This window comes from Larimichthys crocea, chromosome VI (genome assembly GCF_000972845.2).
Source record: "Larimichthys crocea isolate SSNF chromosome VI, L_crocea_2.0, whole genome shotgun sequence".
In the NCBI taxonomy this organism is placed as follows: domain Eukaryota; kingdom Metazoa; phylum Chordata; class Actinopteri; family Sciaenidae; genus Larimichthys; species Larimichthys crocea.
The window spans coordinates 10,216,019-10,231,254 of NC_040016.1; the positions used below are offsets into that span (position 1 = coordinate 10,216,019).

The following is a 15,236-nucleotide window of genomic DNA, read 5'->3' on the forward strand; positions in this document are numbered from 1 at the left end:
TCTGGCCAATAAAAGTGATTCTGATTAGGAATAAATGTTGGACTGTCGGTTTCAAACCTCAGTTAAATACTACTGGACGACTTATAAAAGATCATTTTGACCTTGTGCTGTCTCATAGTGCTGTTGCTGTGCAACATAAAAGCTACAAATTACTAGTCTAGAATAAAACGCTTCTCAAATCACAGCCTTAAAAACAGCAATGTCTTCACTAAAGAGTCAACACGGGGGTGACAAAACGTATATCAAAATGTTTAATGAACTAAACATTCGGAGAACAATCGCACAATAACAAATGGTAAAATATATATATTTACACAGAGACAAAAGTCATTTCATGATAAAGCTTGAGGTCACTTTTCTTCCCAACGGCAAAGTCATAACTTAACAAAAAGGGTTGCATATGATAAACACAGGGAGGTTTATGGACATCACATCCTCTGTCATGATACCAGAGGTAATCAGGAGGGTTGAAGTGGGAGGATGAAATGTTTGTAAGCTTAGATTTATTTGATGTATTACATTTCCTTAATAGTAGGGAATGTCATACATTTGTGAAACCCCTTTTCATAGATCCACTGCTTTCGGACAACACAATCACAGCACGGATACACGGTAACATAATGAGAAGAGAGACTGTCCTTCAAGGTCAGGGATAAAGGCACCACAACAGAAATCAAATGTCCTGTTGGAGTGTCCTTGAGCAAGATATTACACTTCAGGGACATCTAACCCATGTTTTTATACATAGTGCAAGAAAGAGGGAGATGTAGGCAGTTCAGTTAACTCCCCGCCTTGAGTCAACACTTTTCATCAAGCAACCCACATTAAACACGGTGACCAGACTCTGGTGTCAAAATGTATGTGGTTGTTAAACAATACATAACCCCATTTATTGATCAATATAGTATCACAAAATTATCTAATGCAACTACGAGGAACTTGGCCCCCTGTGGAGAAAAGAAGTTGTTGTTTCCATCACCTCATTTCAAGATTGCTGATGGCCATGTTTGTTTATGCAGGTCATATATAGGCATCCACATTAAGCTGAGACTGTTTCCTTGGTGTATGTTTAACTAAATTAATGTTATGGATATTTAAGAAATATTTAAATTAATGAAAACCATAAAGAAAGGAGGTGTGTGTGTTTCTAGAACATCTCCACTGTTCTTTAAACCACATGACTGAAAACCTGTAACCGTATCAAGTCCTTTACTGCAGCAAAACAACACGGGAGAAGACACCAGCAGGCTCTTTGCCGTCACCCAACGCCGCTCTGAAGCCTTCCTGTTGCCGAGCTCGCGCCAGCTTCGCAAGTGAGAGGAACGACCGTGGCTCTGTGACAGCCAGATCGCAGATGACGCGTCGGTTGAGCTGAACGCTGGTCTGTATGGAGGAAAAGAGAGGAAAGATGTTGAGCCAACAGCATGAAGCACATACAGAGGAGTGACACAGTAACATTCAACACAACTAACCTTGGTGAGGTTGTGCATTAGGGCGGGGTACTTCATGCCGTGCTCTCGTGTTGCTGCTGCAATACGCGAGATCCAGAGCTGAAGAAATAAGAGCACAACAAATATAATTAATGCTTAATTCATTGATTACCTTACTATGGGATCACAAATCAAAAGTTATGGGCGGCTGTGGCTCGGAGGTAGAGCTGGTCGTCCACTAATCAAATGATCGGTGGTTCGATCCCTAACTCTCTAGTCTGCACAAGATACTGAACCCCAAATTGCTCCTGAAGGCTGCACCATCGGTGTGTGAATGTGTAGGAATAGCTCCCAAAAACTGATGAGCAACCGGCACTGTGCATGGCAGCTGATGCCATCAGTGTATGAATGTGTGTGAATGAGATATGTAACAGTGGTCGGAAGAATAGAAAGGTACGATGTAACTACAGTCCATTTACTATTGATGACCTTGACTGGTGAGCTGTTCGAACAAAGACATTTTTTTCCTTAATTTAAAGCATTTTGGGGCCCAGAAGAGGTGAAAATATTTTTTTAAAAATCCATGTGTCATGCAATAAATACCTGTTTTTTAATTACTTTAACCCTTTGATGTGCAACATATCCACACCCCTTCTAATGCAGAACATGGGTCAAAAATGACCCGCATTCATTTTCTAGGTTATTTCATGCTGGCTGAGTTTTTTTCTTTGTTCTATCTTTTGAAATCAATTAATTTTATGACTGGATATTCCAGGTATTCTTTAAAATGTCTTGTTTTTGATTACAACATATCATCATTTCCATTATTTCCTTTCATACTTTATGAACAAAAATTGTTTTAATATTGCTACATCAAATGTACACACATGGGTTTAAAAAAAAAAAAAGGCCCATTCACCTAAGTGTGATTTAAAATGAAATGACTTAATACTAGTTTAAAGTAATTATTTTAGCAGCGAGTGGGGCCAAACATTTATGTATTTAATACTTGCAACATGTTCAAAACAAAGCAGTGTTGATACTGATACTTGCATTTTTGGTAAAACACAATGCCACCCAAAGACACTGACCTCTCAAGGGTGCTGGGTCTGGATCACGCAGCAGTTAAAGGATGTAACAAACCATCATGTACTTGTGACTTACCGTCCTCATGTTGCGTTTCTTCAGCTTCCGAGCTTTAGTGGCGTAGACGAAAGCTCTCCTGACCGCCCGCACAGCCAGACTGTAGCAGCGGTTCTTCCTGCCTCTGAAGTGCTGCGTGGAGGAACCGACAGGGAGGATGACTTAAACAAAACCACCATCATCATCATTACTCATGTTAGTATTAGATCAGCATGATGAGGCAGCTTTCTAACCGGATCAAGCAGCACGGGTCATCTAATCACCATCAGCACAACAGACTACAACAAGGAGAAGTTGTCACATTGGGACCGGGACATAGTCGTGGCCTTACCCGAGCATGTTTGAGAACTTCTTGGACTTTCCAGTATCTGTCGGGTCCTCGGCTTCGGATCCAACAAGACAGCGTCAGGAACACCATGTCCGCTCTTCGAGTTAACTACAGCACCGCAGTTTGATTTTTAATATGGATTAAATGACCTTAAAACAGCTCCACCTGTGAAGGGAGTCGGTGTGTGTTGTGTGTGTGTGTGTGAGTGTGAGTTCAACCCCGCACGCCGCCGTACCTCAACTGACAGAGGCGTGCTGGGTTCGTTCGATTTATAAGCTCGGGCAGTCTGGTGTGTACGTGAGGTACACTCAAAGAGGGGGAACAAGAAAAAAACAAAACAAACAAATGTAATTATTATTATCAGAAGAATAGAACAGAAAACAACAGATTAAATCATATAAACAGTGTTTTTTTTAAAATCACTCTTTTTCTCTGAACTATAAATCCGGGAGACGTCGTGTAACAAAACACGCGCTTCTAACCGTTGCGCGATGACGCAGTCACGGAGGACGTCGGGAACAGCGGGCGCTGTTGGTGGAGGTCAGAGGAGGAAACATCCAAAATGTCGGCTGCTGGTTTCACGTCCTTGAGCCGCTGTGGAGTTCTGGCTCTGCGCTGCCCCGCGGGCCTGGTGGTACGTTCGAAAATCATCATATTTAAAAAACCGTTTGAAGTTTGAGCCGTTACTGTCAGTTACAGTTTGAATCAGAGAGAGTGACGTGTGGACAAACGGTCAACGGTTTGACAGTGACGGGCTCCGTCTATACTCTGAAAGCTTAACGCGGTCCAGGTGTTAGTCCACTGTAAAAACTGTATTTAGACTGACTCAGCTGTGACTTTTTAAAGGTTTTAATGTGCGTTTAAATGTAGACGATTAAAAAACACACACACATTTATTCACGCTGGCGTTTAAGAGTTGATCAATTATCAATTTTGTTCTTGTCTACAGTGTTTATGACTATCCATTATTCTGTGTAGTTGCTTAATTTGTTTCTAACTTGTTTTATTTATGTATCTTTTTCTTCTTCTTCCTTACTTCTAATGTATTTTATTTAGTTTCGATGCTGTGCAGCACTTTTGGCCATGTCTTGTTGTATTTAAATGTAAATAAATTGACTTGTGACACAATGTGGCAGGAAAAAAAGGGTTAAACAAACCTGTAAACATTGTCCAGCTAATTATAGCATAATTAAGCAACCTGACACCATTTAATTACATAATTTAGAGGCCAAAATTTCTAATAATAATACATTTGATTTCATAGGCGTCTTTCTGTCACCCAAGGACACCGTTACATTTGATTTCATAGGCGTCTTTCTGTCACCCAAGGACACCGTACACTAAATAAAAGTAGACAGCAAATAACAGAAACAAATACCATAAAAGTATCAAATTACAAAAAACAGGTTAAAATAGGAAAATGCAATTGAATCCGATGGAAGATATAGCTTAACCCTGGGGAATAGTCCAAGCCATGTTTAGCAAATCATGCCGTTGCAATGGTTCATAAAATCAGTGATAGCTATAATCAGTAAATCACTGTTTTTTTATGCTTTAACCAACAAAAATACTCCACTCAGACTCTACTATTTGTGTTGTTTTTTTAGCTTTGTGAGTACAGGAAAGATTATTAAACTCTCCCGGTCTCGTAGGAGTTCAAAGTGAAAGTAGCAAAGCAATTATTCATTATTCATATTTTAATTCAGCGTCTCACATGTGTGCATACATGTTTCTAGTCGTGTGTAACGATAAACAGCAGAGTGACCGTATGATCATGTTTCCTCAGGCGGTGCGGTACGCCCAGACAGCGGCGGCTCCAGCAGCACAGCCCAGAGTAAAGAAGTTTCAGGTGTACAGATGGGACCCAGACACTCCAGGAGACAAACCCCGTATGCAGACCTACGACATCGACCTCAACACGTAGGTGTTATAAAGCCTTTCCCCTCTGCCACACGGAAGTCCAGGATGTGCCGTAATGCGTCCAATCTTTTGTCCCCATTTGTTAGCTACTTAAATACCTAAGTGAGAAAGTATCCTGGTATCCAAAAATGATGAATCCTCTATTTTCTATATGAAGACACCTCTTCATATATGAATTTAAAATCAGTTGACACCGTGCAGAAATGATCTTAGGCCGGTAGAGGACTTTGTCAGGTTATGCAATCGATATTCAAGTGAAATCTCTGCTTATCTTTTACAATTCATACTGGACAATATATTACTTCATTACACCCGCTTGCACAGGTGCAGGCTCACTGCTTTCGTGAAGTTCAAAGCTGTACCCAAGCATGTGTAAACAGAGGGCATTATCTACGAACAGACAACAGCCGTCACATAGATTTAACTCTGCTGTATTTGACAGCCTGGCATTCTCCCAGTCCTCTTCCTTCATCTGATCCTCTTAATCAGCTCGGGGATGCTCTCAACTCACTTCTGTCAACATGACTCAACACTCTGTAGCTATAAAAAAAAAACCTGTTTCAAACACGTCAGGAAGCTCCAGTTTTGTTCTTCTTCATATAGATGTGGCCCAATGGTTCTCGATGCCCTGATCAAGATCAAGAATGAGATGGACCCCACCCTGACTTTCCGCCGCTCCTGCAGAGAAGGTCAGTGACGTGGAGACTGGAGTTTATTACACAACAATAACAAATAACTTACGCGACGATGATGATGATGATGATGATACTAAAAGCTTTTATTATTTCTGTTTTAATTGCAGGTATTTGCGGATCCTGTGCGATGAACATTAATGGGGGAAACACACTCGCCTGTCTCAACAAGATTGACACCAACATTAGCAAACCAACTAAGATTTACCCTCTGCCACATATGTATGTGGTGAAAGACCTGGTGCCTGTGAGTAAATATCCACCACACCCTGTGAAACTGTTTGAACAACTCTCACTGCTCCAAATGAGCATGAATGAATCCAAACATTGTAATCAAAAGTAAAAGACTTTTCAGTGATTTCATTCAGCCTCTTTTGATTTATAGACTCAATATCTCCAGCTAAATGTGACACATTGCAGTGATATCAGGTCAACACTTGATATATTCCTTTATGTTTGCAACAAAATCCAGTTTTTCTTTATTATATTTTTAGATGTATTTAGTCATTTTTATATTAAAGATTGTAGGCTGACTGGTTCCTTGATTGTGTTTGCAGGACATGAGTAACTTCTACGCGCAGTACAAGTCCATTGAACCCTACCTGAAGAAGAAGGACGAGTCAAACGAAGGGAAGGAGCAGTACCTGCAGTCTGTGCAGGACAGACAGAAACTGGTACACACCTGTTTTTTTTATTTTGGGAAAACATGAGAGTTTTTAAAAAAAAATAACTATCCTCTTTTTTTTTCCTCCTGCGTAGGACGGGCTGTATGAATGTATCCTGTGCGCCTGCTGCAGTACGAGTTGTCCCAGCTACTGGTGGAACGGGGATAAATACCTCGGGCCTGCGGTGCTGATGCAAGTGAGTGTCTGAGCACACAAACATTTTAAAAAATCACTGATTTAAATCCTGAATCCTCATTCGGAAATGAAGCAAACAGACGAAGAGTTCATGGTTTTACATCGTGTTGTCTCTCAGGCGTATCGTTGGATGATTGACTCACGGGACGAGTTCACAGAGGAGCGTCTGTCCAAGCTGCAGGATCCGTTCTCCCTCTACCGCTGCCACACTATCATGAACTGCACAAAGACCTGCCCCAAGGTAACCCCGTCCACACACAGCTCATGTTTTGTATTGTATATTATTAGAATAAAAAACGTATTCTTACATCTTTGCTCATCTGTGTCATCTTCCTCTTTAGGGCCTGAATCCAGGTAAAGCAATAGCTGAGATCAAGAAGATGATGGCCACGTACAAAGACAAGAAGACTGCTGCGCTCTGAAACCTCAGCTGTCCTCTTGTACAACTTTTCCCTCCATGATTAAATGATATATTGATTAAAATATTGCTTATCGAGGTCTGAAGGGCCAGTACACCTGTCAGCTCCACCACCACCACCACACTGCAGACTGTACAGTCAGCTATTATTTAAATGGGAGTGTGTGTGTGGTTGGACGACTTGGTGTTACACAAACGCACATGTACAGTATGAATGCAGGAAAGAGTGTGTGTCTACATGTACCATAACAGAGGTATTTATCTCCAGCTCGTCTGTGTGTATGTTTGTGCACATGATGCTTCGTGTTCAAGTTTAAAAAAAGGCGTTATCTTGTGTAAACATTTTTATAGCTTGTTGCTTTTCAAGTCAGCAGCTGCTTTCACACACATGCAGGTATACATGTTCCCTCTAATTCTCCCACATACCAACTGCAGTCTCTGTTTTGATGGAAAATAAATAGTTGAAACACATGCAGCTGTTTTCGCTGGTTGTTATTTGCCGTCACTAATGCTGCTTAATCACACACCTCTTAAAATACGTTGCGGTTAGCTGTAGTGTCCTCTGGATGTCACTGTTGTGCAGAATCTGAGCTGGTCACAGTGTTAGTAGATTTCCCTAAAGACTTGCGAAGACAGACGTTAGTATTGATGTTGCTTTAACACCTATAAAATCTAAAGGAAGATTATCAGTGACATGTAATCTCACTGTTTTTTATTAAATGTTTAATTGACAGGGAGTCCGGTTCAGACAGTCGGGACAGTCACAGTTTGTGCTGGTTTATTCTGCGGCCAGTCAGATTGAATGTGACAAAACACCAAGCTTATGAAGACGTATCTAAAAAAAAACATATGATAATATTTATGAAACAGAGAAAAATAACCGGTAATGACAGTATGTATTAACAATAAGCATAACATACTGTACACACACACCCACATGCAGGCATAGCATGGAGAGAAGGCCACAGTACACAAAGTTTAAGCAGTATGGCTCATCAAATACATTTTAATCCTGCACTTAAAGTTTGAAAGAGGAAGACTGTGTTGTACTATGATGGTACTCTTATCTTAATGGGTGCATAATTTTCACTTCTGGTGTGATTTGTCTGATTTTATCAGAGACAAATATATGAAATGTTATGAGTAGGATGTAAATAAAGCTAACTTCTTAGTATTTATATTAGTTTACACATCTTAGCTCTTAATACAAATGGTATGTTAGTCAGTGGTACCAGCAATATGTGGGGAATTACCAGCAATGCACAGAAAGTCATGAAACAGGACTATGTGAGAATCACTACTGCCACTGTAATAAAACACATCAGGGGCTATTACCATAGACACAATTTTACCACATTTTGTGCACTAGAGGACACTTTTGCAGTGATGTTATTAGTCACACAGATCAGTTGACGGTGCTGCAAGAAATATTTAAATCATTTAAGTAAAGGTAGCATTACCACAGTATAAAAATACTCCAATACAATTAAAAGTCCTGCATTCAAAAAGTAAAAGTATTACTAACAGAATGTAAAGGAGCCTATTAAAAGTAAACATCATCATGCAGAGTTACTCCTGTCAGTGTTGTACTATTATATAACTGTATCATTATACAGTGAATCATATTTTATAAACTGATCATCTTTTTTTTGTACAATCTTGAATTAGTAACCAAGTAGAAGTACAAAGTAAAGTAACTTAATTGTGTATTTAAGTAGGCCAATAGTAGTTGCGTAAATACTTAGTTACTTTTGGTCACCTTGCAACAGTGGGAAGCCGACCAATATTTAGTCATCGATACTTTTGATCCTGTAGTGTCACGGTATCTGTCGGTAGCCAAGATCACCCTGGTCTTGTTGCGGGTCGGTACTGGGACCGGGGGCTGGAGGCTGACTGGACGGGGAGGAGACTACAGATGCGGGGTGGTACAATGTGGCGCTGCGAGGTCCTCCTGCACTCAGAGGACGCATGAGAGCTGAGGATAGTCGGAGCAAACTGAATCAAAGTTAGGTAAGACACTCTGGAAAAAGTTTTGAGTTTGTATTTTTTTCTGGTTTTTCAAATGCACTTTATTTGTTTTTATTTCATGCACATGTTGGTTCAGATATTTAATAAGACTTAACTTGAATTGCATTTGTACTGAGAACTTATGGAGGGGGGAAAAAGTGACTAGATGTGATGTGATTGTGCACAGATTTCATGCAGCCTTGTCTATAATTAAAGCATCCTTATCTGTCTGCTCAACGTAGACCGAATAATTGTGGATAATTTGCTTGTATGTTAATGGCTGTTGAGAGCTGACATGTGGTCCTGTGTTTTCACTGGAGAGAAGAAGGGAGGAGGGACTTCACAGCACAGCCTGCAGTAATGGCACTACAATGGAGAGAGGGTGCCAAGAGGGAAAACGAAACACACACACACACACTCACTCACTCACTCACACACACACACATACACACACACTGAAAAGGATGGGGGTCGATGAGGGCACATGGAAAGCTGATTTTGAATTCTTATGTATTCACTTATTTGTCATAGTTGCACAAAAACAAAATGCGTAAAATAGATGACAGCAGTGCACCTCCTGTAGCTGTCCTCAGAAACTCTTACTAATGAGTGTGTGTGTGTGTGTGTGTATTATGGGGAAGAAGGGGGGGGTCTCTAGCTGGGAAGGGAAGGACTCAATTGGGGAGAGGGAGGCTAATCGCTCCCAGATGTGTGCTGTGAAAACATATGGTTTCCGATAGCCACTGTGATGCACAAGAAGAATGTGTGTGTGTGTGTGTGTGTGTGTGTGCTGGTACACAAACACACAGGGACACACACACACACACACATTCACAGATTTATTGATACACATGCAGAACTTGTGCAAACACCGTCTCAGTCACGTCTTTGCATCCACTGTGGAGTCATCAAAATCTGCATGCAGTAATACAAAGAGTGTGTGAGAGAAAGAGTGTGTAGAAAGAAAAAAGAAAAAAAAGAGGTCCAAATTAACCGCTTAGTGCTGTGTGCATGAAATAGTTCACGGAGTTGCAGCAGAGGAGGAGCATTCATATTTTCCACAAAGTGGAAAAGTAGTTTAGTCAGTGTTGCAGGAAGCTAAGGTAATGGATTTTACTGTGTGTAACACTTTCACACTGTGACATCCAGGGTTTCATTCAAGTACTAATCTGCTTTACCAGTCTGTGATGGTGTCAGTGTTCCTGTTTTTCTGTCCACATGTCATTTTCACTCAACCTGAGAGGCTCTTTTGCTTGGTGGAGTGAAGAAGAAAGAAAAAGGGAGAAAGAGAAGGAGGAGGAGGAGGAGGAGGAGGAGGGGGTTCGAGGAAATGACCAGTGAGGGCGACAGAAGGGAAATGAAGGATGTGGAGACAGACAGAGAGAAGGAGGGAGGGAGGGATGAAGAAAACCCAGAGAGCGAGGGGTGGGGTTGAGGGGTCCTCTGTTTCTTTTCCTGGAATGCAGCCCCGAGACTGTCTGCTGCAGCGAGGAAAAGTAGGAAAACAGAGGGATTGTTCTTAGGAAGACAGACGTGCCACATTCTTGCTGTCAGAGTTTTCTCCCCCTCTTTTTTTTATTTTTTTATAACTTGCTGTGGCTGTTTGAGGCCAGTGGAAGAAGAAGCGGGGGTGAGAGATGAAGGAGGGCAGAGAGTGGAGGTGAGAACAGTGGGGGGGTGACGGAGGGCACAGGGGTGGAGAAAGAGAGGAGACCAAACGAATATCTCACCAAGCACTTCATTCCTCTTCATGTTGCTCTGTTTTGATTGTTGATACTCTCCTCATCTTCCCCTTCCAGTGTTCAAGTCAGTCTACCTCCCAGAGTGACCATGAGAGTCCTCCTACTAATCTGCATGCCAGGTAACTGCAACATATTCCTCTATGGGCAAACCTGGTTTCAAATCTTAAATTTCTCTATTTAAAATAGATATTTATTACTACAATCAAAGTTAAAAAGGATGCTTTTTTTTCTTGCTGGGATTTAGATGAGAAGATCGAGCCTGGCTCTGGCCAAAGATGACAAAATCTGCTTTGCAACACAGCTAAACTCAATCCCCACGCTGTGTTTAATTAATTTCATCCGGATGAAAACCAAAGCATCTAAAATGACACATTGTGGCTTTAAGGGCGTTATGTGACAGACTGTAATTTCCTCCAGTCTTGTTGCCAGAGTAAGGTTGCCACACAATCAGCCATTCTTAGCAAATGTAAGCTAGATATTGTTGTGTCAGTGACAATACTAAGTCAGTTTTACTGACATTACGGCTCTATTAGCACATTTTTCCATTATCCCAGTATCAGGCTCAGTGCGAGGGCCTGCTGAACAGTTGTCTCTATTCAGCAAAAGTTATATAATAGTTGTTTTAAAGTGAGACGACTGTATGCAGAGGTGAAAATGAAATGCTTTATTTAAAACCAACACACCCTGGTTCAATTCAACCCACACTGCTCTACTTGTGCTACTCTCTGTTTTAACATTTTCAGTTATCTTAATTGTTTACTGGTGGCCACTAGTAGTGGTAGCCTTGCTTTAACAACAACTGTAGGCCAAACTGATGATTAGAGGTGATTTTATATCGAAAATCAATGAGAATGAACTTTTAAAATTAAATATTGAAAGCAGGATTAACAATGTTCCCAGTCCCCCGCTTTTTTCTGTTTTTGTATTTAGCAGTTTGTTCCCAATTATAAGATATTTTACGGTGGTTACATCACACACGATACTATGTCGCTTTTAAAGAAGAATAATTTGATAAATGAGAGTTGAAAACCATTTACTGGCTAAATTAAGACTTGATAGTTTAACAATGGCACTGTCATCAGTGCTGAAAAGTTTATATACTTAGTATCACTGGTGATTTGATAGTTACATGATCAATGAACTGTATGTAAGAACTCCATATAGGTGGATAAAGGTGACACAGACGCACTAACAATGAATAAAAGCATTGTGTGCACTGGAGAAATGTGGCGTGATGTCTTTTAATTTTGATGGTTTTGCATGATCGTTTTCCTAACTGTGGCCATCAGGTAGCACCGAGCTGCACGTAATGTCAGGTTACACAATCTTTAGCTTATGTATGCAAACATTAGAGAACGAAAGAAGCCACTGTAACTGGTCATACCAGACCAAGTGAGGACGTAGCAGCAAAGCCGCTGACTGTATTGAACTGATTATGGGATATACATTTTATTTCTTATCAGTTCCACATTTCATTTGTAATAAGAAAAGTGTGTCATTTCTTTGTTCATCACATTCTCACTGGTCTGCATCTTGCTTTGTGTGCCATCTTAAAGTTTCATTATCTTTTATAAACTTGAGTTTAAAAGTCAAAAATAAAACCAGAACGCTACGATTTTAGACTCCCGAAAACATTAAAAGTGCACGATAAAGCTACTCAGTTACAGTACTCAGAGTACTTATAATTACAGACTTTCCTCCCCTTTCATTTCACTCATCGGCCTATCTTTGATTACTTTATTGTTCTGAAATGTCAACAGTTCTGCTGCTCGCCCAGGCCCAGTACCAGGAACCTGTTCACTATTTGGGTGAGTTCATTAAGAGTGTATTGGCCTTGATTGTTCCAGCTCAGCGTCGGTTTATATCAGAGCTCTGCAACATCTGTTCCCGATTTCTCGTTGTCCTCTGATGTGTCACCTAGCCTCGAGGAGTTCTCTCTCCTCCTCCGATTGTTGTTTACCACCCGCATAGCAACTGTTGTCACAGTGTAAATAGCACTTTGGCCACTCTGTATGTTATTATTTGTAAACATCTTGCACATGAAGTCATGGATTACACACTCTCAGACAGCTCATTTTGTTCAGTTTTGGCATGCAGGTGGTTTATTTTATATGTTTCAGTGCTCTTTGTGTGTTTGGGGAGTAACTGATTGTAATTGGTTTCACAATGTTGATGTCATGAAACATTTTCTCCTCTCCTGCTTATTTTATGACTTCACAGAGGACTATGGGCTGGATTATAAAGGTAAAGCATTTTCAGCTTCATAGAAATGTCCCATGATGTTACATTTGCATTTAAACATCATTTTATGAAAGCGTCTCCTCTCCTCTCCTCTCCTCTCCTCTCCTCTCCAGAGTCTGAACCTTTTCCTGGAACCTACCAGCAGCAAGTTCGACTTGATCCAGTGGTCCGTCCAGAAAAATCAGGTATATCTGCTGAACTCTCCTCCTTGTCTGAGTCATGATATTTAAGACTAGTTTGCATTGGATGTAGAACTCATTTGTAAATCTGTTTTCCAGAGTCCGATCTGGAGACAGAGCCCACAGAGCCTGGCCCTCTTGGTAAGAAAATGCTGGAGAAAAGAGGGCAGATAATCAGCTGTTTAGTTCGAGCGGAGTGGAATGATTTATGTGTGTTTGATTTCCAGATTGCAGAGAGGAGCAGTACCCCTGCACCAGACTCTACTCTGTTCACAAGCCATGCAAGCAGTGCCTGAACAGTCTCTGCTTCTACAGGTACGTACCACAGGGCCTGAAATTATTTCTAAATGAGCACCCCACCGTGAAAACCCAGTCATTACCTCCAAGTCAAAACCTCTCTGAAGTTTGCAGGACAAACAAACTGTGAGTCATTTGCTGTAACTCCATCTGAGCCATTGAAAATACTTCTACAACATCTCCAAATGCACAAGTCGCCTTGCACAAACAGCTTGTGAGTGTGATCGATTGCAAACAGAGAGAGCTCAAATGTATACATCAGTGAGGTAAATATAGAAGTAGACACTGTTTAGCCAAAGCAGGATGGAGATTTTATGTTTCTACAGTGTTGATATAAAAACAATCACTGTTTGGTTGTCCTGCAAAAGTAAAAGCAAGGATAAGGATATTTCTTCCTGTCAACAAATCTCATGATTAATGCCTCCCAACTTCTCTGCGGCTCTCAGTCCCAGACCCACTGGTTCCTCCTGAAGTAAAGTGATGTAAATTCTTAAAAAACACCAGATGAGCAGTGCAGTTTTTACTAAACGTTACTTAACCTGGAATAAATAGTGCTTTTGTTGGGCACTATTTTCAGCCGTGGATGCATATTGTGTTTATTGGAATAAAGCAACACGTCAGTCAGTGTAACCGTGTGGATCATTTGGACAACAGTGGAGTATTGTAATTGTATCAAGCTTTGGCCACACAGACTAATTGTTGATCAATTCCTGTTGGTTTTGAGCTTTTTATTGGAGAAATACAGAATATTTCCAGATGTATTTTTGAAGTTTTGACTGATTTGAAGATGACTGTTTGCAATTTTTTTTGGCAAAACTACCTCCTTAACTGGCACCTCAGCCTTTCAGTCTAACTCGTGCATATGTTTTTCATTAAGTTTGCGACGGGTGTACGTCATCAACAAGGAGGTTTGCGTGAGGACTGTGTGTGCACATGAAGAGCTGCTCAGAGGTGAGTTCACTGTACTCTGTGTTTGTGTTTTTCTTTGTATATGTGTGTGTGTGTGAGTTATTTGAACTCCTCTCTGCGTCTTGTGTGTGTTCAGCGGACCTGTGTCGTGATCAGTTCTCTCGCTGTGGCGTGGCAGCGCTGAGCGGCCAGTGTTCATCACTAGGAGGAAGCTGTGGGAAGAGCTGTGGTGGCTGCTGATTGAGTACAGAGATCAGGGACGCTACCTGCCCAGATACTGCCGCCTTTTCTCCCACATCCTCATCCTTTTGTCCTCCTCGAAGTTTCTCCTCACTTTGCATTTTGACTCTTCCTGTACGACTCATTACTCCTGTGCCAAAAGCACTTCTACATTTGAAGTTGTTCTGTTTATCTTTGTCTTTCCACATGTATGGCTGCACAGTAGACCCTGTGTGTATAGATAAATATACTCCAAAGAACATTGATGATTGTATGAATCACTGGTGCTATAAAATCATCACACTGGTGCTATAAAAACTATTAGAGATGCACATAAAAACTGCGGAACATCTTTTTTCTACTATTATTATTATTATTTTTTGGCATATTGTACCGTATTAATCTCATGCTTTGTGTTTGTTGATATGTTACTGTACTTGTGTTGAAAAGCAGTCATTGTCGTGACGATCAACTCATCAACGGTGGCCACTGTGTGCACTGACATCACTGACAGAACGAATCAATATCCAGCCGCCTAACAGTCTCATTGTTGAAGATCGTGAGATGTGTGAAGAAACAGGTGGCGAGTGACCTCAGTTTTTGTACTACTGCCACCTGGATCTGTGCTTAGCAACCAAGCAGCAAGCTTATATAAATATATTCCAGTGGCAACAAGTGCTTTAAAAAAAAAAAAAAAAAAAATCTCACAAACGGCCTCTGTACTACTGCTTTGTAAAACTGTCACTATAAAGACTGAGAAAAAAAAAATAAACTTTTTTTTTATTTTTATTTTTATTTTATTTTATTTTTTTACTACAGCTGTTCAATGTGTGATTGAGTCAAACATGAGT

The 15,236-nt window shown here is 40.7% G+C and overlaps 3 protein-coding genes across 4 annotated transcripts; 2 read left to right on the forward strand and 1 right to left on the reverse strand.

The window, feature by feature from the left end:
* Window positions 1-850: 850 nt before the first annotated feature.
* Window positions 851-3,124, reverse strand: mrpl20 (mitochondrial ribosomal protein L20). Its single transcript, XM_010742211.3, has 4 exons — window positions 2,905-3,124; window positions 2,595-2,705; window positions 1,473-1,550; window positions 851-1,383 (listed from the first exon to the last, which is right to left on the reverse strand). The coding sequence occupies exons 1-4, from the start codon at window positions 2,989-2,991 to the stop codon at window positions 1,210-1,212; spliced, it is 450 nt and encodes a 149-aa protein (XP_010740513.1). The 5' UTR covers window positions 2,992-3,124; the 3' UTR covers window positions 851-1,209.
* Window positions 3,125-3,381: 257 nt separating this feature from the next.
* Window positions 3,382-7,262, forward strand: sdhb (succinate dehydrogenase complex, subunit B, iron sulfur (Ip)). Its single transcript, XM_019272723.2, has 8 exons — window positions 3,382-3,535; window positions 4,688-4,821; window positions 5,425-5,510; window positions 5,624-5,760; window positions 6,071-6,187; window positions 6,273-6,374; window positions 6,492-6,614; window positions 6,715-7,262. Exons 1-8 carry the CDS (start codon window positions 3,464-3,466, stop codon window positions 6,793-6,795), a joined length of 852 nt encoding a protein of 283 aa, XP_019128268.2. The 5' UTR covers window positions 3,382-3,463; the 3' UTR covers window positions 6,796-7,262.
* A 1,435-nt stretch (window positions 7,263-8,697) lies between these two features.
* Window positions 8,698-14,991, forward strand: mfap2 (microfibril associated protein 2). Of its 2 annotated transcripts, none has more exons than XM_027279157.1 (9): window positions 8,698-8,801; window positions 10,598-10,659; window positions 12,301-12,348; window positions 12,761-12,784; window positions 12,895-12,966; window positions 13,060-13,101; window positions 13,188-13,275; window positions 14,135-14,208; window positions 14,303-14,991. In XM_027279157.1, exons 2-9 carry the CDS (start codon window positions 10,629-10,631, stop codon window positions 14,404-14,406), a joined length of 483 nt encoding a protein of 160 aa, XP_027134958.1. In that variant the 5' UTR covers window positions 8,698-8,801; window positions 10,598-10,628; the 3' UTR covers window positions 14,407-14,991. The 2 variants fall into 2 exon arrangements, with proteins under 2 accessions (XP_027134958.1, XP_019123662.1); XM_019268117.2 differs by lacking the exon at window positions 8,698-8,801 and adding an exon at window positions 8,831-10,458.
* The last annotated feature ends 245 nt before the right edge of the window (window positions 14,992-15,236 follow it).

What these genes read in the sequence shown, in the direction of transcription:
- mrpl20 (XM_010742211.3), bottom strand. Translation starts at nt 2,991, where the DNA reads ATGGTGTTCCTGACGCTGTCTTGTTGGATCCGAAGCCGAGGACCCGAC. An exon ending in AAGTTCTCAAACATGCTCGG is followed by an intron (nt 2,706 to 2,904) that starts GTAAGGCCACGA and finishes TCCTCCACGCAG; the next exon opens with CACTTCAGAGGCAGGAAGAA. An exon ending in AGAAACGCAACATGAGGACG is followed by an intron (nt 1,551 to 2,594) that starts GTAAGTCACAAG and finishes TTATTTCTTCAG; the next exon opens with CTCTGGATCTCGCGTATTGC.
- sdhb (XM_019272723.2), top strand. Translation starts at nt 3,464, where the DNA reads ATGTCGGCTGCTGGTTTCACGTCCTTGAGCCGCTGTGGAGTTCTGGCT. An exon ending in TGGTGAAAGACCTGGTGCCT is followed by an intron (nt 5,761 to 6,070) that starts GTGAGTAAATAT and finishes TTGTGTTTGCAG; the next exon opens with GACATGAGTAACTTCTACGC. An exon ending in GCACAAAGACCTGCCCCAAG is followed by an intron (nt 6,615 to 6,714) that starts GTAACCCCGTCC and finishes CTTCCTCTTTAG; the next exon opens with GGCCTGAATCCAGGTAAAGC.
- mfap2 (XM_019268117.2), top strand. Translation starts at nt 10,436, where the DNA reads ATGAAGGAGGGCAGAGAGTGGAG. An exon ending in CCTACTAATCTGCATGCCAG is followed by an intron (nt 10,660 to 12,300) that starts GTAACTGCAACA and finishes AAATGTCAACAG; the next exon opens with TTCTGCTGCTCGCCCAGGCC. An exon ending in CTATGGGCTGGATTATAAAG is followed by an intron (nt 12,785 to 12,894) that starts GTAAAGCATTTT and finishes TCTCCTCTCCAG; the next exon opens with AGTCTGAACCTTTTCCTGGA.